Source organism: Raphanus sativus, chromosome 4 (genome assembly GCF_000801105.2).
Source record: "Raphanus sativus cultivar WK10039 chromosome 4, ASM80110v3, whole genome shotgun sequence".
Lineage (NCBI taxonomy): Eukaryota > Viridiplantae > Streptophyta > Magnoliopsida > Brassicales > Brassicaceae > Raphanus > Raphanus sativus.
In genome coordinates this window covers 16,310,843-16,336,091 of record NC_079514.1, presented here as the reverse complement: position 1 = coordinate 16,336,091, position 25,249 = coordinate 16,310,843, and the positions used below count along the sequence as shown (strand labels likewise).

Sequence of the window (25,249 nt, the reverse complement as noted above, 5' to 3'; positions counted from 1 at the left end):
TTATTTTTACTTTTTTGAATAACTAATAAATTTTATTTAAATTATTCTCATTTAACTAATAGTGTATTGAATATGGATATATTAGTATATTATATAATTTTTTGGTTGATAAAAAAAATATAATTTTCTTAATCTCCGTAAAAAGTGTCAAAATGATACTTATTAAAAAACGGAAGGAGTACCATTCAACTCTTATAAATATTATTTACCATCTACTATTACTTTGTTATGACTATTATAGTTGTTGTCATTATAAAACTTTAATTTTCGTTGGAATGACAAAAGAAAACAAAATCAGAGGAAAAGTCTATAGTCAACAGGAAGGAACCATAAGGCACAAGCAATGATATTCCTCCAGCCTCTCCCCCCATCGTCACTTTCGAACCATTAGAGGCTTCTCTATAACTATAAATTATTGAAGATTAGATCAATTATTTTACCTTTTCTAAGTGGAAAAAGGCTTAACTGTAAATATATATTCCGTTCATAGCGCTTGGAGCATTTTAGACGCAAAAGAAACACATTGAAACCAATAACTAATGTTAGTTAATTTTGTATACTTATAAATTTATTATCTAATATTAAAGTATTTAGATGAGCTCACTATTTTTTTCATTTAAAAAAAAAGCTTATATACATCATGTTTCATGTTGTTTGGTGCGTTTGCATACCTTTTAAAAAAATCTGAAATTAGTGAATGTGGTATGTCAATTTTACTTTTAACCAAATGTTTCTACTTAGACCATCTCCAACCCCACTCCATAAATTACTCCAAATTGAGAAATGAAGTTGAAAATGGAGTGGAAAATAAAGTGATAACCAAAAAATAAAAGCATTACTCTATTTCTTAACCATTTATACACTTCTCAATCAAATGAAAATACAGATATGCTTTAAAAAAAGCTAAGAAATAAATCAAATAAAATGTCCTTTCAATTAAGTAAGTAATTGAAAATCTCCAAAGTCAAGTATACATTAAAGTTTTTAAACTAAAATTAATAGTGGTATAAGACTAGGAAGCTGAAACATTAACTTCATAATACAAAAAAGAGCCATTTTTACATTCATAAAAGTCTCTCTCTCTGTCTAGAGCCTCGTTACTTTCTCTCTCTTTCCCTTTTTTTCACAGCCATTTGTTAGATTCTTCTCTCTTTTTATTTCCTGGGCTGTTCTTGTTTTCTCGAATTTTCACAGAGGAAGGTTTTTTTTATTGGCTTCTGTTGAGGAATAGACTTTTCTGGGTTTATTTCTTAGCAGTGAAGCTTCTCAATAGTCTTAAACTCAATAAGCTATCTATAATATTAAATAACTTTTTTTTTGTTGAAAAATATGGGAAAGCAAGGGCCTTGCTATCACTGTGGTGTCACAAGTGAGTTCTTGTTTTTCTCACCAATTCCTGATTTTGATTAATTAAAGTCCAGATTTTGAGCTGATTACAGGTTGTTTACAGAATAACTTGATTCAACTTATAATGCAAACATGAACAAACATTGAATCTTATGAAAATGATTATGTTTGTGTATGTGTTTATGAGACCTTAACCACAAGTTGTGTGTCCTTTGCTGTTTTGATCACTCCTCACTTAGCTTTGTATATGTTTATGTATTGTTGTCAAATGTGTAGTGAAGTCATTAGTTTTTTTTTGTGTGGCAAATTTGGATCTTTAGTTTGTCTCTTAAAATGCCGAGTTGTGTTGAATCAGAACTCAAATCATAAGAACGTTTGGTCTTGATAGATAATTGTTCTTTCCGCTTTATTTTATACAACCTGAAGAATATGACTGTGACATTTGTTTGTTAGTGTTTGATCATTGGGAAAATGTTGTTGACAGGCACACCTCTATGGAGAAACGGGCCACCAGAGAAGCCAGTATTGTGCAATGCGTGTGGTTCGAGATGGAGAACGAAGGGATCATTAGTAAACTACACTCCCCTTCATTCTCGTGCTGATGATATTAATGATCACAGAGCTCCAAGGATGATGTTGATTAATGGAATGCCTTTGAACAAAAAGACTCCCAAGAGGAAACCATATCAAGAAAACTTCACGGTTAAAAGAACCAACAACGGTTTGAAGAAGAGGGCTTTAGACGAATTAGAAGCTAGCAACAGGTCGAGTTCAGGGTCGGTTGTATCCAACTCGGAGAGCTGTGATCAATCCAATGCCTGGGAAACTACTTTTCCTTGTAAGAAGAGGACATGTGTGTTGGGGCGTCCTAAGGCGGCTTCTTCTGTTGAGAAGCTCACAAAGGATCTCTATAGTATTTTACAAGAACAACAGTCTTCTTGTCTCTCTGGTACTTCAGAGGAAGACTTGCTTTATGAGAATGAATCACCTATGGTGATAGGACATGGGAGTGTTCTTTTGAGAGATCCTCATGAGGAAACTGAAGCTAGCTCACTCTTGGTTGACAGCAGCAGGTCCTCATCAATTCGTTCTGCTGAATTTGTGGTGAAGAGAGGCCAGAGATCTCTAAACTTTGGTTGCAGGACCAAATCTCAAGTCTCGGGAAGACATGGTTTACCACTTTGTAACATAGATTTGAAGGTAAAAAATTCATCTGCAACAGTTTTTTGTTTCTTCAAAGATCATTTTGAAAATGCCTTATCATGGAACATCTTGTTTCTCCAGGATGTTTTCAATTATGATGAGTTCATAGAAAATTTCACAAAGGAAGAACAACAAAAGCTGATGAAATTACTTCCTCAAGTTGACTCTGTTGATCTTCCTGATAGGTTTTAAACTCAATGCAACTTCATTGTTTTATAGGTTTTTTTAGTTGCTACTTTCAAAATTCTTATACTTCTCATTTTCTTCTATTTGCCAGCGTCAGAAGCATGTTTGAGTGTTCTCAATTCAGAGAAAACTTCTCCTTGTTTCAGCAACTAGTTGCTGATGGTGTCTTTGAGACATGCTCACCATCTTTTTCTTCCTCAGGATCAGACTTTAAGACTCTTGCAAAGCTTGCTTTATCTGATCCCAACAAATCCCATTTGTTGGAAACCTATCACATGCTCAAGGTTTTAACATATACTATTCATGAAACAAATAGTTTCTTTTTTACTTCGGCTTTTGTTCACATAAAATCCTTTCTTCAGGAACAGAGAAAAGGAATTGAAGACTCTGTTACTAAACCATCAGATAATCATAGTCTAGTAACCATTGAAAGACCTTGTGAAAGCTTAAACCAAAACTTCTTAGGTCAATTCAAGATTCTTAAATCATGTCAATCCATAACTTCCTGCAATAAAAACTCTCTCTGTTTCTGATAATTTTGAGTTTTGAACTCTTCAGAGACAAGGGCAGTGATGAAGAGCCCCAAAGAAGTGATGAAGATTAGCTCAAAACACATGGAAACCAATGAAACTATAGAGAATAGTGTCTCTTCCTTCAATCAAATGAGCTATGGTGGATCTATGGCATTTAGCTATGAAGATAATGATATTTCTGATCAGGATCTTCTTCTTGATGTGCCGTCCAATGGATCATACCCTCAAGCAGAGCTTCTTCACATGATATGAAAGAAGAGAAAGCTTCTCAATCTCAATTGGTGTTTTCTCAGAACAAATACTTAAAAAGACCTCTTCAAAGATCTCTCTCTTTCTGTCTCTAATGATTGAAGATAAAACTCTCTTTATCTTGGCTGAGAAAATGTGGCCAAATGAGATTTTAATTTCCTGCATTAGAAATTGCAATCTGCAGATATATTTAAAAGGGAAGAAGTTTCTTGTAAGGGATCTTTTCGGCGGTCTTATTTGATATATATACTGTCTTCTTGTTTTTACTAAACTTGAAGAAAAAAGAAAGTTTGGTTTCCTTATTAAAATATATTTCTTGAAAACTTTATTGTGCCAACAATGATAGGGTTACAATGATAAGGTTGATGCTGATGTTGTGGTTTATACTGATGAAAGAGGAAACGTGGTAAGCAATGCAAAGAAAAATGAAGATCAGATATCTCTTTCTACTAAAGAGAAAACTTTGTTCTTTAGGCATTTCTGAAAAATGTGAAACTGGCTTAAATATTTCTTTTGGTTGGGCCCCTAAATTTGAAGGGCCGGCTTTTGTATTCAACTTAAGAGTTCAAAGAATTAAAAAAACCTTCAAAATTCATTTTATTCACTAATAAAGTAGTCATAAGTCTTTTTATATTAAAAAAGCTTGCTATATGCCATTTTTCCCTAAGATGTAGTGTGAAAACAACTTTTCTCAATGCATAACATGTCAATTTTTCATAGTGATTTTTTTAACTATTAACAGCAAAAGTTTGTTTTATGGACTGAAAGTTTGTGTAAAAAAAGTTTGTGGGCCTATTTACAGAAGTGCATTTGATTCCACATTATACTTTTTATTTCCTACGAAGCCCTACGAAACCAAGAAGGAAGCTCACTCTTTGCATTAGACCATCGATACTAGAGTTAAATCAAGAGAAATTGCACCATATATCCATATTCTTTTAGTATTTTCGCCCAATTGACTCTTAAATCAATAATTCAACTTGAAAGTGATGCACTCTAAATATTAAATTTGTTGAAAAGAAGAAAAGCAGTCTAAGCTGCCATGTGTTGGCTTTTACTTGGGCAATATATGCATGACCAGATGAAATTTAGTGTTTAATTTTGATTGGTTGTCAAGATTCTTATGAGTTTTATCTCATTCAATTATTTGACAGTAAACCATTTTCAAAAATACTAAAACATATTCATAGTTTTATGATATATAAATATAGACTAATCCCATTTTATAAAATATGTAAAAATATCAACAAAAATTAAAATTATTAAAAACTATATCATTTCAATTATTTAAATTAGTTATAATAAAATTTATTAGTAATTAGATAAAAGAGACAAATAAAGATGTGTAGTATCGAAAAGAGAAAAAGATAGTAGTGAATTATATAAACCTATGTAAATGGTTTTACCAGGCATACTAATTCAAAAATCATTTCTACCTTTTATCAGTTTTATTTTCAACACAGTTATATTATTAAATTATCTTATGGTGTGATATTAATTTCCTTTTATCTTTTGTTGTCAGCAGAAGGGTTAGGTACATTAAATTCTATTTTACAGATAAAGAAAATCAATTACTCAAATTGTCTTTTAATCCGCTTCATCACTACCAGATTCGATGATTATACTTTGCTTTTGTGGTTTGTTCGCAGTTACTTTTAATGAATCAAGTAAATGATAAATTACGATTGTTTGCCGAGCAAATAGCCTAAACTGTTTTTCTTAAATAAAAGATTTATATGTTATATAGTACAAATAGTTTTTTCAATAGACTACTTTTTGTTAGAACGTCAGTTGGTTAATTTTCTAGAGTTCTGTTTTACAACAACAAAAAAGAAATAGAGAAACAATTTGTATGTCTTATTTATACGCTTTCTTACATAGAAGACTAAAATATCGTTATCAATCTTTTCTAAAATATAGTGTTTTTTTCATATTTCTGGCTTTTCATATTTTTGTCATCTTCTTGAATTCTTAATAGCAACCCTTTTTTACAAACGGAAAGTTTCTGTACATATTTAAGGTAATACATAGATGTCATGAATATGAACACTATATTCGTTTTATATGAAACCCACATGGCAGTAGCAGCATTTGCATTATTTGCATTATTTTGTATGATACCGTTTAATCAATGTTGGTTACTAAAACGCAAAAGAAAGCATATGAAAGTTTAAAACACTCATCCTTTTTATGCTACTAGATTAAGTATAGCATTAACTTTGATGTTTACCTGAAGTGTCCACTTTAAAAAATCTGTGTTCGCTATTTTGATATTGTAGAGAAATTTGTATGTATCTAGCACTTTGATGATTTAGAAAACACAAATCTGTTTAAGTTTTTAGTGTTTTTAAGTCCATTAATAATAGGATTTTAGGACATAAGAGACCAGTATGTATATTTTTTTGTTTCTCTTCTACAGCAACTAAAATAAAAAGCAATTTAATCTGTTCTTCTCATAGAAATAGTCTACTGATGAATCATGTTAAATCTATGTGCTCTTTTCGTTTATTGCATTTATTCATCTGTGTGTTCTGCCTATGGTCTTCTTGCAATTATCACAAACCTTATTACCATTCAAGTAGCTTTGTTAGTAAACCATAGTACATGATATTGGAATCATGATCATATCAAACGTGGTCCGTCCAACTAATAATAAAGTATATTTGCCATTTTTCAGGTTCATTTTAATTTTAGAACATCACACAACCCTTAATTAAGTGAACGGTATGGGCCCCTTAACAACAGAGACATTAAGTACACATTTTTTGTCTATTTATCAAACTCTGCACCAAGTCATATTCAACACTCTACCTTATTTTCTCGTGACTGTTCGTTTGCTTCCCCTGAGGCAAAGCCGCAGAAGAAGATCGATCAGTCTTTACGCGTCGTGATTTCTCGGGTAATATCTTGTGTCTTTGTCTTTTCTTCTTACATTTAACTTTTTATTCGTCATCTGTCTTCTTTGAACTGACTTAGTCTTAGTTCTTACCTCATGCTTTCATCTCCTTCTTTTGTTCTCTCTTCTCCAAAGAAATGAAAGGGAATTCAAATCCTCTTCGCTAATTTTTTTTTGAATTATCTTTAACTTTTCTCAAACGATCTGTAAAAAGTGCATAAAATCAATTTTTTTTTTAAAACAAGACTTCTCTTTAGATATTTTCTAGTGAAAATTTTCCTTAAAATATATAGAAATTCAGTCCAGAAAGAAATATATAGAAATTGTTTTGAATTTATCTAATGTCTAAAAGAAACTTGATATTGTGCATTTTGTAATGTCTGTACAGGAAGATGGATCGTGCTCGTAAGAGACCAATTGTCTATGCAATTCGAGATTTTCCACCTGGTTGTGGAACTAATCCCGCTAATTTCCCTGACAAGGATCATTTCACCAATTCAAGAACAAGTGATGATGTTGTTTCAGATTCGGAACCTGTTGGTGCTTCTCCCAAGGAAGAACAAAAGTTTAGAACCTCTAAACACGATCGTGTTCTTGTTCGCGCTCCAAAACCTGAAGAAACTTGTCTCAAACTACAAGAACCGGCGTTAAGATCTTTCCATGATCGTGTTCTTGGAGCTCCTAAATACAAGGGAAGTTGTTCCAAACAAGAACCAGAGTCTAAACACTCTGATCATGACCATGTTGTTGCTGCACCTCCTACACCTCGTGAGAAAGTGCTCGAGGTCTTGCGTGCTTTTAAAGATGTTTACAGAGAGTTAGATCGAGATAAACAAGCAAGGCGTGGTGGAGATTCATTTGACGCTACAGCTAGAATAGACCTCAAAGCACAGGCTTTCCTAGAGAGTGAAGGTAAACACGTGAATGCAGAGAAGAGAATCGGACCAGTTCCTGGAATCAACATCGGCGACGAGTTTCAGTACAAAACAGAACTTCGTCTTGTCGGGCTTCACTTCAAGACCATGTGCGGGATCGACTACATGGACGTAGGAGGTGTGAAGTACGCGACAAGCATCGTCGCCTCGGAAGGATATGGTTACAATGATAAGTTTGAAGCAGGTGTTGTGATATACACAGGTGAAGGAGGTAACGTGATAAGCAAGCATGAAAAGAAAACTGAAGATCAGAGGATGATCAAGGGAAACTTAGCTTTAGCTAACAGCATGAGGCACAAGACCGAAGTGAGAGTGATCCGTGGCCTGGAGAGATGGGATGGTAAAGGGAAGCGTTATGTCTATGATGGGTTGTACTTAGTTGATAAGTATTGGTTAGAGAACGGAGTTAGTGGTAAGAGTATGTACAAGTTCAAGCTTTGCAAAATTCCTGGTCAGACTCATTGACTTCAAAACAATAATATTTACTTTCAAAACTTTCACTTATAATAGAAAAAAGGACGAAGTAATTTGAGAAAGTTTAGTCTCTCTTTCTACCTATAAATAGTTGTCTCTGAACCATTACAGAAAACATGGAAACAAAATTAAAAAACAACACATAAAAAAGATTTTAGGTGGGAGGAGAAAAACCTCAAAATCTTGTTTGAAAATAAAGAACTCTTTTCCATATCAAATTCACTCAAAAAAAATTTGCAACAATGAATTGAGGTATTCCGATAATTTTTCTAATAGTTTTATTATGTCACAAGTCTAGATATCAAAAATTTTAGAGTTCATGAAAATCATATTTACACTGAAGTTCAAAGTTGTAGGTGCTTAAGATGCTAAACTTGAACTCATATCAGATCTAAAAAATAGTTACTTCTTTTTATTTTCTTAATATTGGTGTCATGAAATTGTATTTTGTATGAAGCTGCTGAAATATTTCTGTGTAGTATTTTGTTCAATGCATATGTTAATTTTGTAATTGACTATTTTGACGGACCAAACATAATCTAACTATAAACTTGACTGTTACAGACTGTTATATATAAACAAAGAAATATTAATAGGTTAATTTAGACGGACCAAACATAATTTAACTATAAACTTGACCGTTACATTATTTATTTGGCTGTCATATATCGCTTAAATACTATTTAAATATGATTAAAATATCATTATATTATATATGAATTTTATTTGATTTATAACTTCTAATATATATATATAACTTCTAATATATATGACGTTAAATACCGACATAATATAATCCACTTCTATATATCTAAATTAACCATATAATATACCAACATATATATTATACATGAAAGTGAAGTTGTCATTTATAGGTTTACATGTAGATAATAGCAAGTCAAAATATATGCCTTACTAACTTGACCAGTAAAACCAGTCGGGTCAATGATTTTGATGAATCACTGTTGAAATAAATATATTTTTTCGTACTATAACCTTAATATATGAATCACTATTGAAACAAATTATTTTTTTTTAGTTTTATTATTTTTTCATGATCAAAAAATATTTTTAAAACTATATTCAAAATTATCGTCTATACATATATCATTTAGTTGACGATGATTTGAATATTTATTTAAAACTTGAATAAGCAGATATAATTGGTTTTTATCTCTTAATTGATTGTACGATATTAAATTTAGTCTTTGCAATCCTTTAATTTAAGCCCTAAAATTTTTTTTTAACTAAGTAATCAACATAAATGGTGATAGACAAATAATTTTGACCATATAAATTATTAGATTCCTTAATATTATCAAATCTCATAGTTAATATTGTTTTCTAGAGTCAAATTTCATAGTTAATATTGTTTCCTATATGTTGATTTCTTAGTTATGATACTTTTTAAAATTCTAAATTATGAACTAAAATTTTGGGATTATTAAGATTTAAATTTTGGAGATAGAATATTCGTTTTCTTTCAAATTGAGGTGAAACTAACCCTATTAGTTATCACTATATACATGACTTAAACTAATATCTACGGTACCACAACTTTCCTATCAGTTATCACTATATATACATGACTAGAGTGTTCAATTTCTTCTTGACATCTTCTAACAGTTTATATCAGACGACCAACCATCATTATAAGATTGGCTTTATCTTTTTAATATTTATTAACAAAAATTTATAATTTCTTTTAATCTATTCATCATGCGCAAGGCGCAGGTTATCACTTAGAGTCTAACTGGTAACTATATTAGGAATGCTAGAAACAAATAGGAAAATAATGGATGGGAATAAAATTATGGGAATGGTGAGGAATGGTTATTCCATATCAAATTTAGTGAGGAACAAATTAGTTCTTTAATTCTCTACAATAAAAAAAATTAGAAGGAATGAAAATGAATGATTATTCTTTGTGAATGGTAAAATTTGTTAGAAACATTAAGGAATGCAATATTCCTCTCTGTTCCTTGGTCACCAGTTAGACCGTTAGTCTTACAGCTAAATATGATGAAGGGTCTAACTGGTGACCATTAGAGGAATACTAGGAATGAGTAGGGAAAAAATGCAGAGGAATAAACTTATAGGAATAGAAAGGAATATTATTCCTCATCAATTATAGCAAGGAACAAATTTGTTCTATATTCCTCTAGAATAAAAGGAATGATAAGGAATGAAAAGAAAAAATTATTCCTCATAAATGGTAAAAACAATTAGGAATAGCAAGGAATGCACTATTCCCTTCCATTCTTTGGTCACCAGTTAGACCCGAAATAGAATTATATGCCCCGTATGAATCGACTCCCAAATCCGCCACTGGTTTTATCGTTTATCGATCTATATTATTGTTTCCAACTATTCATATTTTATTATTTCAATAAAAGAATTTGTAGTCCACATATTCATAAATGAGATTATTAAACTACTAACATTTAAGATTAATATAAAGTAATCTTTTAAGAAAATTTATGTTTATATCTGAAAATTTTACTATGCATATTTTTATAAGATTTGATAGCATAATAATCTAATTTATGGGTTTGTTTTATCATCTATAAAATACTAGTATGCCATTATTTTCTATTGGTTTCTTTTGAGCTTTTTTACCCAAAAAAATAAATTTTATTTGAACTTGATACGAGCCTTCTTTTAAAAATATTATTTTTCTATACTTGAAAGAGAATGAAGCATCAGAAATCTAGAAAATTATTTCACAGTAGTAAGAGTTTTTTTTTTGTGCAACCTCACAGTAGTAAACTGAAAAAAAGAGCTGCATATTAATATATAATAAATTCATACAACTGCATATTAAATAGTAATAAATTCATACAAGTATTTATAGAAAGAGAAATTTGAATTGTCATAAGACTTTCTGAGTTTCCAGAAGCATATATCCAGTAATAAAGTAAAATGAGGCAGAGAAAGGAAAGAAAATTTTAATCATGTAATGAAGTAAATGCTATGGAAGATGTAACATCACAACATCGTACACAATTGGCATAACGCATCACGTGATTATGAATTAAAAATCCATTAAGTTTTTGCTAATAATTCGCTTAATTATGTTTGAAGGTTATAACCGAAAACCATTAATGTAGTTAATAGTGGCCTAAGCGGTTCCTCAAAAAACATATATTTTTAAAATCCAAAAACTCACAAAATTAATCAATCAAACAAACGGTCTTTTCAGTGATATCTCTCGTTCTCCGAGCCCTAAGCAAATAATACTCTTACAAGAAGAAGAAGAAGAAGAAGAAGAGGATCATCATCATCTCGCTACTTACTCATCGTCTTCCTTGTGAGTTGTGAGTCTTCTTCTCTCATTGTTTTTTTTTGTTTGTTTTTTTTTCGCTTGGGTTTTTGTTAAGCAGGGGAAGTTCGATGGAAGTCTCTAGAACATTAGGTTGAATCAATGTGTATTAATCGATTTTCACTCAATATCCATGTTCGTACATACTGCAACGGTCCGAATCTCACTAAAATCGCTCCAGATTGTGTATTTGCTACCACTTCATATTCACCAATTTGTTCTAGCCACTGTTCATTCCCTGTGTTACTAAGAAGTAACTTTTTTGTTTTAGAGTTACTAAGAAAATGGTTTTGTATGTTTGCTAGAAGGTAATGTTTAGTGTTGTTACTAAGATGTTGATTTTGCATGTATTGCAGGAAGATTATCCAAAATGACATACCCTTCCGAAAAGACAAAAAGGGTCTTTGCTATAAGAGATTTTCCAAATGGATGTGGGACTCGCTCTCTTCAGAATCATACAAGTGTTAATCGTAAAGCTGTTCCGGTCACAAGTGAGATACGACAAGAATCGATTGGTGTTACTAATCGTGGTCACCACCACCGTAGTAGGCCTGCTTGTCCTGTCAATGAAGTTGAATCGATTGATGAGATTATGAAGAAAGCTGGCTTCAATGTCCCAGCTAGGAGTCATGCTGCTGACAGGGGAAGAAGATCTGTTTCATCTCACACTAAGTTCGCTCCATCTTGCGGAAGCAAAGTGAAACCGCTTAGTTCTGAGGAAGCTTTCAGGCTAAGTGCCTCTCATAGTAGAAGAAGACAACCTTCGTATACCAGCAGCGAGAGGAAGCTTTTGTTAGCCAAAGCTGTTGAAAAACAGAGAAACTCACCTGAGAAGGGTAATGCAACTGCGCTAAGGGCAAAAGATCAAAGACTTGGACTTAACCCGGTTACGAGACAAAACCAGATAACCAAAGCTCTTACACCACGCGAGCAAGTTCAAAAGGTGTTGCGTCTTTTCAAGCTTGTGTTTAAAGAGCTGGACCCAGACAAAGCAGGGCGGCGGCATTACGAAGCACGAGCCATCCTCATGAGCGAGGGGATGCTTGTGAACGCTAAGAAGATGATTGGACCAGTCCCTGGGATTGAGATTGGAGACGAGTTCCAGTACAAATCAGAACTCAACTTGATCGGTCTCCACTTCGACATCAGAGGTGGCATTGACTACATTACTAGAGGAGACGACTTGAAGCTAGCTACGAGCATCATTTCATCGGAAGGGAATGGTTACACGGATAGGTTTAACTCCGATGTGATGATTTACTCAGGGCAGGGAGGTAACTTGAGGAGCAAGGATCAGAGAGTGGTCAAAGATCAGAAGCTTGAGACGGGCAACTTGGCTCTGGCTAACAGCATGGAGGCAAAGACTCCGGTGAGAGTGATACGTGGCGTTAAGGGATTGGGCCAGAAGAGAAACTGTTACGTGTATGATGGGTTGTACTTGGTTCAGGAATATTGGAGAGAGAGGGGACGTGGAGGTAGTGTTGTGTTTAAGTTCAAGCTATGTAGAGTTGCTGGTCAGGTTTCCACTAACTTGAAATATTTAGTGTGAGTTGGAAAGCTTCTTTTTGGGTGTGGAGAATGGAGATAGTATCAGAGTAAAGGAACTTTGCTTGCTAATCATAACATAACAGTAGGGTTTGGAATCTTTTGCTTTCTTGTCAGATATGCTTTACCCTTTCTTTTGTATTGATGCTTTTGTTTCTGTTTTTGTACAAAGTTATTAATAATGCTATCTTTAGTAATAATGCTATCTTTAGTACCAGTTCCTTTGCTTGGGTTGGTAAGACCCAAATGCAAACCTTAGTTGAAACTTGAAAGTAGTTCATTCTCATTTAATGGCTCCAACTACCATAGAGAAAATAAATGAAAAATAAGTATTGAATTCTGTATATTTAACAGAATATACAAAAAAAAAACCTTTTGAAAAAAAAAAACAAAAAGAAAAAACCTAAGCCATCATCAAAATCTACAGAGAAATGGATCACATCATTTCAAGTTGTTATGGGTGTGTATATACACAAAAACAAAACTAACTAGAGTTTGCTATGTTTTCAAATTAAATGTTACTCTGTTTTGGAACTTATGGACCCAATTCAGATTTATTATTTTTATCCAATTTTTGTTTTCTGATTCATTATATAACTTGGGCCCAACAATTCAGTCTAGAGTAGACAAATAAAAAATTTGGACACTCAAGCTAGTTTGAAGACTGGAGAGGTCTGTTTTTTTTCGAAACAGATTTTCCTTCACAATAAAGGATTAGGCATTTCAACACTAAATGAAGCAATGAAAGAGTACAAAGCAAATCACGAAAGAGTCTGTTGAGTCAAAAAATGTACATCCAATACAACTGACGAAGAAGCAAACCTTTTAATGGACAAAAACAAAAGTAGAACAGATCATAGAGAGAGAGAGAGGGTTAACAGAGTAGAATACCCCAAAACCGTTTTGGATAGCTTTCTATGTGGGAGAAGAAGCTAAGGTGAGTTTTAGGATGAAACCGATGATAAGTCCAATGAGTCCAACCAAAGCTGCCAACTTTAAGGATAACCCATTTCCGCTGTTATTTCTTCGTTTCTTCACCATCTCCTGCAATGCCATTTAAAAGAAAAAACATGTTTCGCGGTATCCTTTGTAACTAAGCAATGGATATATCAATGATAGAAGGGCGTACCAATTCATGTTGCAGCTGTTGTGTTTGCTTTACAGCTGCATCTCGCTCTTCCTTCAACCGCTGAACAGTCTGACCCATACAATGTCAGTGGTAAAGAAGTTAGAGTGGAAGGGAAGAACTAAATCTCTCTTAAACTATGATATGTGGTGACGGGATTTTGCGATGTAGAGTTGTCCACCGAATGAAGAAAAGACTCAGAATTACAATTTATATAGCCTCAAAACAACAATAAGGGTGAATACTAGAAAGTCTTGGATTGAAATGAAAGTCTGTATTAATACAACTATCACAAAATGAAGTGTCCGTCTATGCAAGAGGTCCAAGGTATATATATATGTATCAAATACAGGATCATCCTACTATAAGCCTTTTGTTACTATCAGAATTGGTTAGCAGTTCAAATTAATAATAGCATGGTCCTTAAGAGAAGTTAGATTCAATGATATGAGGTGGGTGGTAACTCACAGAGATGGTTTCAGAGGAATTTGCATCGACATTGGTAGCTCCAGAATCAGAGGATCTTTGGGTTGTAGTAGAGGAGGAGATATAAGAGACCTTGAGCTTACACTCCGTTAACGTTTTCCCACTGTCCTTTGTAAACTAAAACACAGACATGGTGGCAGATTTAATAACTAATTCCTTTCCAAGAAATGTTGGCAATCATAATGACTTTGAATAAAATAATGTTTTTAAGCAGTGACTTACTGTATCTTGTGGAAGATCATCAACATCGGTGTGTGGAGGAACAAGGGTGCTTTGAAGGAGAAACTTGTCTTTGCACTGCATGTCTGGAGGATACTCCCTTTGCGCTTGTAGAGTAACTACCAATTTTAGAAGATGTTAATGAGGGAAGGAGTAATGAAGAGTGAATGAGAAGTAGTACCTCGAATGATGCAGGAGTCCCATGGCTGAATGACACCAGTGTTGGGTCTAACAAAATACTTTTTTGGAGATGTTGTCTTTACCTGATGATTTAGTGAAAGGAAGTTTAATTTTGCGGACTTGATCATCAGAGAAAGGAAAGCAAATGCAAGTATTGAAGAAAAATACCTTGAAAGCAACATAGTTGTCAGTTTTATTGGCAACTTTAAGATCACAGTAGCTTTGTTTCTCGAGTTCAACTGATAACAATATATTGACATGAGCATATATATATCCATTATTTCATAGAGCTGATAACAATTTTTTACTTCATAGCTTAAGAGAATCAAGCCCTAAAAAAGTGTATTTGGTGTAACAAGAGGAAACCATTATCATCAACATTTCACTATTTCTAAGGACAACCCAGACAACATTTCACATTTCATATGCATGGCACGATCTTCTATAACTGGTATAAGGAGGTTGGGGGTGGGGGGGAATGCTTACAAAGGAATTTGAGTTCATCAGGTACAATGGAGATAAGCTGGTTCTCGCCAACGCCAGACATTTCCACACACAAGAATCGATTCTCAATCAATCTCTACAACTTCAAACCTATACAACACATCCAAATCCAAACCCCTTTTTCAAACAATTCCAAATTCTTCTTTTCTTTTCTTTTCTCCAGAAAAGAAAAAAATATATATCAGAAAAGTTACAAAGTGCAAAAAAAAAAAATATCAGTGAGAAGTAAAGAGCCAGAAGATACGGGATCAAACCTGAAGAAGAAGAAGAAGAAAACAAAAACAAAAGGTCACGGGTCTAACGTTTGATCAGCGAAGAAGCTGCTCTTTTTTCTCTCTCTCTGTCTTCCGAAAATCGCTCTCCTCCTCTGGTTCAGTTGGTGGTAACCAAGTCACGGGAAAATTTCAGGAGAGAGAGAGAGAAAACCAAAGCGCTTCGTGGAGCGGCCACGTGAAGTCGAAGCAAAGTTCCTCCGGCGTCGTCTCCGGGAACCACGGGGGAAGAAGAGAGAAAGAGGGAGAGAATTTGCGTGACACGTGTGTTATACAGTTGAAGGAGAAGACATAATGTTAAAGCGACAGGCTGTAAATAAGAGCCAAAGACGTGGCATGTTATCATTGGTTTAATTAGTTTATATAAGGCTAAATGTCATAATGGGCTTTCAGGTGGTTGGCCATCTTCATTCCTCCCTATTATTTTTTTAATTATCTTTCCGTGACCATTGGCATTAATGATTAGTCTTGGTGGTGGGCACTGGGTTGTAGTAATTAAATATCGGACATAAACGCATTATTAACTCCAGATTAGTATTTTTAATCATAACGAACCCGTAGTAGACTATTATGGGTTATAGTCACTAGAGATGAAAGAGACAAGAAAATACTCATATTATGATTTCCCAGAATATTCGTTTGTCTGCTCTGCTTTACCTAGGAAAATCATTTGATTCAGTAAGACCTGAATATAAAATTAACTGCTCCACATTTCTACTCAATATCAAAAACATCAACTGGAAGCCTCACAAAACATTTTGATTTACTTTTCTCAATTGTCACTGTAATATTACATGACGAGTAACAAAATCCCATAAGACAAAGCAAACAAACAAACAATTCTTACAAGAAGAGGAGTAGCAGGCTACCTCTGGAGACTTAAGACAGCAAAAGACTGATGTTGGGTTTGGTGCCTCATTTAAAAGTAGAGAGACGAGGAAGTTTGTCCCTCAGATAGTAAAGTCTTGCTCTTCTCACTTTCCTGTGGCTTACCACTTTTATCTCCTTTATGTTGGGTGAGTATCTGTTCATTTCAAACACACACATCACATACTTATTCTTAACTGTTGATTCAAGCCAATGTTACTACCAAGTTCATAGAGTTATAAGAGACTCCAAAGTCATCAAGACTAAGGCTGATCATGCACTGTTCCGTGATAATTCTATATATTTCATACTTGCAGTAGCAAATGCTTTTTTCCATTTTTTCACATGTAAGATAGATAGCTGTTGCAATTGTGATACGATTCAGAATCTAAACTCTCCTTAATTTTCAAAATAAGGAAGAACATGATGATGACCATGTAGAGTTTGCATTCTAGCCCCAACTCCTTAATCACTACCAAATGGTCAAAGACTCTTTAACTCTAACCCCAGCTAGTCTCCTATTTATATCATTAACATTTCATGTATAACAATATTCCAGAGCCAGTGTGTGTGTGGATAATAAAGAATGGCAAGGAAGAAGAGATACTTACAAAGGAAAGACGATTTCAACGCCAATGCCAGCAATGATTCTCCGGATACGAATAGTAGTGTGGATGCCTGCGTTTTGCCTAGACATCACTATCCCTTTGTAGATTGATAGCCTACGCCTGTTCTCAGGTACTTCCTGTAAAAAAATCAAACCCACACCACCATGTCAAAATCAAATATTTGCATTTTGATGCATCATGCCTGCCTTCAGATATATACCAAGAAACAAGAAGAACTTACCAGTTTGATCTCTACAATGTCCCCTGTCCTAATCTCTGGAACCGGTCTTACTTTCTCTGAAACCTCAATTGCTTTCTGGTTCAGTATCTACATAATCAAAACCCAATACAACATGTCATATATCCGTTGTAATATCAGCATTGTAGCATCAGATAAAAACGAACATGGCACATATCATTTGATATTTTTAACTTTACCCCCATGACATCTCCGAGCTTGGTCCTTGGCTTCCACGGAGTTTTTGCTTCCTCAACCTCATTGTCTTCTACTGTTTCAGCAACATCCTCCGGAACTGCTTCAGTGTCTTCACCTACAGTACTGCTCTCTTCGGCTTTAGCTATAAACTCCCTTCTCTTCCTGGAACCGATTGCGAATCCAACGTTCGAGCTGGAATGGTTTAGGGAAACCCTAGACAATGATATCCGAGAGTTCACTGATGGTATAAGTGAAGAAACTCCTAGATTCTTACTAGGGATTCTCGGTATCATATGCAGTGCCTGTCTCCACACAAAGGAAATTAAGCACAAGGTAAATAGAGAATTCAATAGAATCAACTTGTGAGTCAGAGTAAAGAAGGACCTGAGGAAGAAGAAGATGAGAGCTAGTCGCCATGTTTGCAAAGTAAACGAAGCCTTATCAGCTTCTGCGTTTTAGAAATAATAAAATCTCTTATCCTCGGCACAATAGCTTTAATGGGCCTATACATTGGGCCCGTATTCACTTTATAAATGTAGTACTCCCTCTGATCCAAAATAGTTGAAGTTTTAGGCTATGCACAATTATTAAGAAATTTGTTATTTATTTTAAAAAGTGTGATTAAAATATAAATTTAAAACTATTTAGCCAATTACAAAAGACATTATTGAGTATGATTGGTTACACAGTTTTTAATAAAGTAAAAAGTAACATTGAAAGTTGAAAACATCATGTATTTTGAAACATCAAAACTTCCTAAAACTTCATCTATTGTGAAACGGAGGGAATATAACATTAGACCATTTTTACCAAAGCTGACTCCGCAACCAATGCCTGCTCTAATGCTTGTTATCTTCCAGTTTCTAGAATTTGAGATGATCCATTTAACGAGTTTACAAATAAATATATGTTTGTGGTATCATATATTTTTAACGTTTTTGATGAATGGTAAAGTATTAAACCAGATATCATTTTTATGATTGGTAACTAACCATTTATTATTGTATCCATGTGATAGAGAATTACTAATCAAAACTTATTCACATGATTACATAATCGATTCTGAGCCTTGTGTAACTGCTTAAATGTTTCTGTTGTTGTGGAGCCTGCATTATAGCTATATACTAATTTTCTTTTTCTTTTCTTTGTCGGCAAAATGCTTTGTTTATCTCAGAAGGAAGTGTACGATCAGTCAAAGTACGTATCATCACTCATTATACAACATCGAGTCAAGAAACAAGGTCATTTTGTATATCTCTTGCGACTTATGATGAACAATGTGCTTCGTTACTCGCCTGTCTTACAAGTTTCATGAAAACATGTAGTGAAGGCTACGAGATATTCTCAAAGTATGTTCCTCCTATGGTTTGGTGCTAACATTCTTGAGTTTTCTGGACGTAGTTTTCGTTGATTTATAAAGGCTGTAATCGTCATGTTGAATATAAATGAAATAATTAAAGATTATATTAGTTCATTCAACTTGTTTACATGTTCGCGTTATCATTGACTTACACGACGATGATAAACTAAATAATAAAATTATCATACAGTAATAATCACAAAAGATAATCAAATGTTCTTCTCGTCTTTATATATGTCTAATTTTTGTAGAACGAATATATGTTTCTTAAAAAGCAAATTATTCCAGAAAGCATAATAATAAATATCTTAAAAGTAAGTTTGATCAGATTCGAAGCTTTAATCTCCTCCTAAATTTAGGTTTTCCTCCCCGAGTGTATAGAATCAAAAAAAAAGTGAGAAAAGGAGAAGAAAAGATTGAATGATTTGATCATATATGTCCTCCACTCCACGCATCTATATAATATATGGGGTTGGCTTTGCCAAGTCAGCATTCAAACATCAAAAGCAAACGCATTAGAGAATAAAAAAACAAACGCATTTATATAAATTTTCCAAAAGTTAGGTCCCACTTTACAAAAAAATAAAAAATGCTGACGTGATAAATAGAGAGAGCAAATAATAATAAGTTAGGGAAGCCCAAAGAGAAGAAAAGGATAAATAAATAAATAACCAAAAAACATTCACCATTTAGGTCTCTCCCTCTCTCGTCTCCCCTCTCGTCCGACGAAGAAGATCGCTGAGAGATTACTACCGCCGGATTTCCGTTTACCGCGAGATTCTCTTTGGATACGTTGGAGATCGATCTACAACCATGAATCCCGAATAGTAAGACTCTTCTCTTCTCTTCTCGTGATTTGATGATTGCATCTTATATGATTTTGGATCCCCGAATGATTCTTCTTTTCGAATTTTGGTTTTCATGTGATTTGAATTTGTCGATTTTTTGCTTTGGATCTATATTATGTAGGTTTCTGTGTTGAATCTACTCAATTTTTTGTTTGATCGATTTTACATAGATTTGGATCTAGGGGAATTTTTGACTGAGATCCGAAATTTCTGTTGATTCGAGGAGGCTGTGACTTAATAACAATAACAATACCTTTGATCTCATGCTCTCTCGTGGTTTTGATTTTTATGCGAGCAACATATATCTTTCAGATTAATTGATTTTTTTCAGTTTTGGATATACAACGCTGAAACATAGCAAAAGGCAAATCCTTTATGAGTAGTATAACATATTCTTAATTAATGATGTGTATTCTGATCTCTCTTTGGCAGTGACTATCTGTTCAAGCTTTTGCTTATTGGTGACTCTGGTGTTGGCAAATCTTGCTTGCTTCTAAGGTTTGCTGTAAGTTAACTCTTTACTTTCTCCAGCTGATGAATTGTTTTTACATATATGTTTATCGCTCTTTTAACATTGTACACAAGTAACAATCTAATAATGCGTCCTTCTAGTTCAATGGCTACTTTAGTTCTCAGTTTACACTTTTTGTAATTGCCTTTTTAACATTGTACACAAGTAACAATCTATGGGTCTACTTTGATGTTTAATACTTTGTTTCTCAAAAATTACTAGTCACTTCTTACTTCTCAGACTACACTATTGTATCATTGTTACTCTTTCCGTGCTTATAATTTGATATCTCGATTTTTTTTTTGTGTACAGGATGATTCTTACCTGGATAGCTACATCAGTACCATTGGTGTTGACTTTGTAAGCTTACTCTTCGCTCGCATGCTTGCTTGAATTGATATGCATCAATACCGAATTAGTATTTAATTTTGATTAATCATGTGTTGCAGAAAATCCGCACAGTTGAACAAGACGGAAAGACAATCAAACTCCAGATCGTAAGTGTTCCTTAGCTGCATTTATGACACTCTTTAAAACTTGATTAAGATTGTATAATATATAAACTCGTGGCAATGACCTGCGTATACATACAGTGGGACACAGCAGGCCAAGAACGTTTCAGGACTATCACCAGTAGCTACTACAGAGGAGCTCATGGGATCATTGTATGTGCTCTCCGTTCTTTGGTTATTGATCCATTTTTTGGTTCTCCATCATCATCATTGGCTATTCTTGGCAGGTCACCTATGACGTCACGGACCAAGAGAGCTTCAACAACGTCAAACAATGGCTGAATGAAATCGACCGTTACGCCAGTGAGAATGTGAACAAGCTACTGGTTGGGAACAAAAACGATCTCACATCGCAGAAGGTTGTATCCACTGAAACAGCTCAGGTAATTAAACAAACCAAATGGCCCTTCTTTTGCATAAACCTTGTTGAAGTGATAATAAGAAGATTGTTTTCTCTACTTACAGGCTTTTGCAGATGAACTTGGGATCCCTTTCTTGGAAACAAGTGCCAAAAATGCAACCAATGTTGAAGAAGCTTTCATGGCCATGACTGCTGCTATTAAGACCAGGTTTGTTTTAGATTCTACTTGTGTTCCCTGAAAGTTAAACCTTTCACTTCCATACTTAACCTTTTTTTTTTGTGGTTTCTGTTTGCAGAATGGCTAGCCAACCAGCTGGAGGTGCCAAGCCACCGACGGTCAATATTCGCGGACAGCCAGTGAACCAGCAATCAGGCTGTTGCTCATCTTGATTCTATTAGTCTCAAGAAGTCTATTTGGATCATAACACACCATTATAATCATTTGTTTGCATTGCATGTAAGACTTCTCCAATTGACAACTTTCTTTTCCTTCCGTTTTATAGCTTTTCTCTTCTTTTTCTGATGTATTTCGAAGTTTGAAACCCATAAATTCTATAGTGAAAGACCATTTATGCAAATAAAGCAGACAAACCTTTTCTAAATTCTCCACTCTTAATGCTTTAACTCGAAATATATTATTGTAACATTATTTAAGTTGCATTTCCGACAAAACATTTCATTCTAGAATATTATTAAGATCCCGGTGGTTTTAACATGGAAGAGAAAATACACATGCCAAGAGTTGGATTTTGAAAAAGAAAAGACACATGCCAAGAGTTGGATTTTGAAAGACCAAATTAAAGGCGAATGAATGTGATTGTTCCTCGCCTTAGAAGACAGTGAGCAGTGGTGGGTTTCTTAAAACATATGCATGACTGACAGAATGAGAAAACTAACGATAATGTTATTCAAACAAACCAAAAAAAACTGATGATAAAAGAATATTATTATATACATAATTACATAGTATTCTAGATTTCTAGTACTGATTACTGAAGTCAATAATGAAACGTTTGATTGATAATCTAGTTGTAAATTGTTTAATTTATATGGGCTCTCTTAAAACCTTTAAAAGGTTAGTTTATTTAGTTGGCCCGTAAGCTTTATTGAAATAAAAAATAAAGTTTCCGCTGCCGAAAATCAAACCCGGATTTGAGGAGGGGGTGGTGTGAACGAAGGGATATACCCTAGATTCTATTCTCAGTTTGAAATAACCTTTGTGTTACAGTGGATCTTGTTGTCAATTGCAACAATAAAGGTATTTATTTATAGATAGAAGCTTAAATGGCCTTTTTAAAACTAACAACTAGATTCTGACCCGCCCTTCAGAGGGCGGGTATATTTTTGTTGAAAATATTAATTTTATGTCATGAATATTTTTATACTTGATAAATTATATTTTGTTAAGAATTTTATGAAATTTATCTAAAATTATTGTATGAATAATTTTTGTTATTTTAAATATGACCAAAATTTTGAAGACTCCAAATAATTCTGATTCGTATTTTATGATTTTTGTTTATTAACCTGTTGTTAAACTTGTGAATTATTTCACAGTGATTTTATTTTTAGTATTTTAATTTAAAGAAAAAGTTTAATATTTTTAAACTATTTTTTTGTCATAGACCCGTTATGTATTGATAAAATCTGTTTTTGTGTATTTTAAAAAGTTTATATGATTTTTTATTTTAAATGAAACTATTTTTTTAAATATTTGAGAACATTTGGGTCTTCAGAATCTAGATTCTGACCCGCCCTTTCAAAAGGACATGTATATTTTTTGTTTAACCTTTTCTAGATATTTAATTGTAATACTTATGTTTTTTTCTTAATCATATTTTTTTGTAGTCATATATGTGTATAAATCTTAATCAAAACCTATTTGATTTACTGTAGAAATAATAGTAATTTAAAGTTGGCCGGCATATACTCGTTTCTTTATAATTATAAATCCATTTTTTGTAATCATATTTATCTATTCAGATTAGGCCTAGGCATCCGGTCCTCAGATCAGGTCTTATTGGGTCCGCATCTTTCGGTTCCTGAAAATTTAGATCCATATAGATATCTATAATTTTTCAGGTCTGTTCGGCCAGGATCTTGTCGAACTCTTGTCGGTTCAAATATATAATTCTAATATACGTAAAACACTCGTAATTTCAGTTTTATTTCGGATTCGGGTTGATTTGGGTATATAGGACCCGAAAAAAACCTGACATATCCAAACTGAATTTGAAAACTCAAAAAGTACCTGCAAATCCTAAAAATACCTGGAGAAAATATATCTGAAACTTACACAAAATCAGATCCGAAAACTCGAAAGGTATCTCAAATTTACCCATACACCCAAATTATATTTTTTGAAAATCTAAAATTTACCCGAAACCTGAAATTATACCTAAAACCTGAATCCGTTATTTAAAAAAATATCTGAAATATCTAAAATACACACAATCATCCAAATTTACCTAATATATAATAATTTTTGAGTATTTCGAATACCTGATTGGGTCTCTTGTAGGACGTAGATCCAAACCGAGACTTGTGGGTCCCCATAAAAAAGATCCAATAAATATTTTAGCATAAACTTGAATCTGAACCTGTATTTTCGGATCCGTTCTAGTTTGGTTTTTCGGGTCCGGTAAAATGTTAGACCTATATTAGATCTTGATATGTACTTGAAGCGCATATATAGTGTTGTTTTGTATTTTTTTCTGTAAATATGTCTGAAATTAATTATTACTATTTTATTATTAACTTTCTAATCATAAATTTATGAATACAAATTGAAGATTTATTTTAAATTTTAAATATACTATTTTTTAGTTTATTAAAAATATTTCAATACAAACTATAAATAATATACATATAAATATATATGTATATATATATATATATATACAGTTATGCTAAATTATAACACATACCATAAAACCATAATTTTATATAAGAATTTGTATAGCATATTAATATATTTGTGCGTGTGTTTGATTTTTTTAAACATTCAAAAACAGAAGTTGTTTTCGTGATAATCTTAAAACGTGTAGTGGTGTAGTGGCAGTTACAATTGATGCTAGGAGTTTTAAGGCTCCTAAGTCAAATGATAGTATAGTGGAAGTAAGTTTGTCGAACCAGTTCTGAGGGACTCAAAGCAGTGAGAATGCAAGTATTTGCCTAATCTAAGTGCAAACAGTGATTTGATGATTTCTATACTAATGATTAAAGCTAAAGCAAAGCAATAAAAATGATACTTTTAATCTATTGGAAAGGAGAACTCATGGGTTTAGGGATTTAGACCTTGGGTGATCAGGTTTCGAACTAAGGATGACAAATGAATCAATCAAACTATTAACCTTAAGCCTAGACACAATTCTAAGCAAGCTCTATGTCTAGATGAATGTTCATTTGCTAACATGTCTCAAACATCAAATGTCTTTGGTTGAATAACATGCAAGCAATCATTACTAACAAGTCTATTAGCTATCTTAGCATCTTTAACAACAAATCTCTTTGGCAAAGTACACTAAAAGCCTAGGAGAGTTGACTCAGGCATTTCATCAAACACCTTTTGGGTGGGAAATGCCTAGAGATCACCCTTTGAGTGGCCTACTCAAATGATGCATTATGAATACTCTACTAGCAAGGAACAAGAATGATCTACACTAAAACATCCTAGAACTAGCCTAATCACCCTTAATCTCCCTAACCCATGAATTCAAAAGGTGATTACTCACTAATCCCCATGATTCCTCTTAAACCCATGGTGGATTTCAGATGAATCATATAGAGAACTAGAAAAGAAAATCACAAGAACACAAGAACAATCAAATCAAAAGAGAACTTTCTTGAGAGAGTTTTGTGTTCTTCAATAGATAAAAGATAATCTGCCAATGGTGGCTACAAAGAGTACTTAAACATTAGGTTTTTCAGTGCAAAAACGTGCACAATAAATTGCAAAAAGGTCCTTGAAAATAATAAAAGTCGTGCACTGATAACGCGGAGCGACCTCGGCCAGTCGCTCCGAGAGGTCGCTCTGGCTTCGGGAGCGACCTCGGGTGGTCGCTGCGAGGCATCGCTCCGGAGGTATTTTCTTCTGTCTTCGAGCTGTGTAAAGCCGAGCGACTTGGAGTGGTCGCTCCAGCTTTGGTCGTCAAAGGTCGCTCCGGCTGGAGCGAGGTCTCACAGCGACCTCTGCAGGTCGCTCCAGGCTGATCCACGGATGTCCGAAGCGATAAAAAGGCGAGCGACTTCATGGCGTCGCTCTGAGAT

The 25,249-nt window shown here is 33.7% G+C and overlaps 6 protein-coding genes across 9 annotated transcripts; 4 read left to right on the top strand and 2 right to left on the bottom strand.

Annotated features, from left to right (window-relative positions):
* The first annotated feature begins 1,054 nt into the window (after positions 1-1,054).
* On the top strand, positions 1,055-3,780 carry LOC108849606 (GATA transcription factor 27-like). Its single transcript, XM_018623182.2, has 6 exons — positions 1,055-1,369; positions 1,832-2,547; positions 2,632-2,735; positions 2,828-3,020; positions 3,099-3,201; positions 3,295-3,780. Exons 1-6 carry the CDS (start codon positions 1,330-1,332, stop codon positions 3,519-3,521), a joined length of 1,383 nt encoding a protein of 460 aa, XP_018478684.1. The 5' UTR covers positions 1,055-1,329; the 3' UTR covers positions 3,522-3,780.
* A 2,512-nt stretch (positions 3,781-6,292) lies between these two features.
* On the top strand, positions 6,293-7,845 carry LOC108852305 (YDG domain-containing protein At5g47150-like). Its single transcript, XM_018625807.2, has 2 exons — positions 6,293-6,417; positions 6,803-7,845. Exon 2 carries the CDS (start codon positions 6,807-6,809, stop codon positions 7,812-7,814), a length of 1,008 nt encoding a protein of 335 aa, XP_018481309.1. The 5' UTR covers positions 6,293-6,417; positions 6,803-6,806; the 3' UTR covers positions 7,815-7,845.
* Positions 7,846-10,988: 3,143 nt separating this feature from the next.
* LOC108851897 (YDG domain-containing protein At5g47160) lies at positions 10,989-12,890 on the top strand. The gene is made up of 2 exons (XM_018625372.2): positions 10,989-11,140; positions 11,502-12,890. The coding sequence occupies exon 2, from the start codon at positions 11,516-11,518 to the stop codon at positions 12,692-12,694; it is 1,179 nt and encodes a 392-aa protein (XP_018480874.1). The 5' UTR covers positions 10,989-11,140; positions 11,502-11,515; the 3' UTR covers positions 12,695-12,890.
* A 561-nt stretch (positions 12,891-13,451) lies between these two features.
* LOC108849405 (vesicle-associated protein 2-1-like) lies at positions 13,452-15,766 on the bottom strand. Of its 4 annotated transcripts, none has more exons than XM_018622957.2 (8): positions 15,460-15,766; positions 15,188-15,295; positions 14,870-14,940; positions 14,703-14,784; positions 14,525-14,628; positions 14,285-14,419; positions 13,820-13,888; positions 13,452-13,734 (listed from the first exon to the last, which is right to left on the bottom strand). In XM_018622957.2, the coding sequence occupies exons 2-8, from the start codon at positions 15,246-15,248 to the stop codon at positions 13,606-13,608; spliced, it is 651 nt and encodes a 216-aa protein (XP_018478459.1). In that variant the 5' UTR covers positions 15,249-15,295; positions 15,460-15,766; the 3' UTR covers positions 13,452-13,605. The 4 variants fall into 4 exon arrangements, with proteins under 4 accessions (XP_018478459.1, XP_056865209.1, XP_056865210.1 ...); XM_057009229.1 differs by having other exon boundaries at positions 14,525-14,640; positions 15,450-15,765; XM_057009230.1 differs by having other exon boundaries at positions 14,525-14,640; positions 15,508-15,765.
* A 453-nt stretch (positions 15,767-16,219) lies between these two features.
* LOC108849139 (50S ribosomal protein L19-2, chloroplastic-like) lies at positions 16,220-17,873 on the bottom strand. The gene is made up of 5 exons (XM_018622648.2): positions 17,773-17,873; positions 17,391-17,690; positions 17,194-17,280; positions 16,956-17,089; positions 16,220-16,501 (listed from the first exon to the last, which is right to left on the bottom strand). The coding sequence occupies exons 1-5, from the start codon at positions 17,803-17,805 to the stop codon at positions 16,393-16,395; spliced, it is 663 nt and encodes a 220-aa protein (XP_018478150.2). The 5' UTR covers positions 17,806-17,873; the 3' UTR covers positions 16,220-16,392.
* Positions 17,874-19,398: 1,525 nt separating this feature from the next.
* Positions 19,399-21,582, top strand: LOC108849021 (ras-related protein RABD2b). Its single transcript, XM_018622512.2, has 8 exons — positions 19,399-19,575; positions 20,029-20,101; positions 20,420-20,467; positions 20,557-20,604; positions 20,701-20,772; positions 20,847-21,002; positions 21,085-21,188; positions 21,277-21,582. Exons 1-8 carry the CDS (start codon positions 19,562-19,564, stop codon positions 21,368-21,370), a joined length of 609 nt encoding a protein of 202 aa, XP_018478014.1. The 5' UTR covers positions 19,399-19,561; the 3' UTR covers positions 21,371-21,582.
* Positions 21,583-25,249: the final 3,667 nt, after the last annotated feature.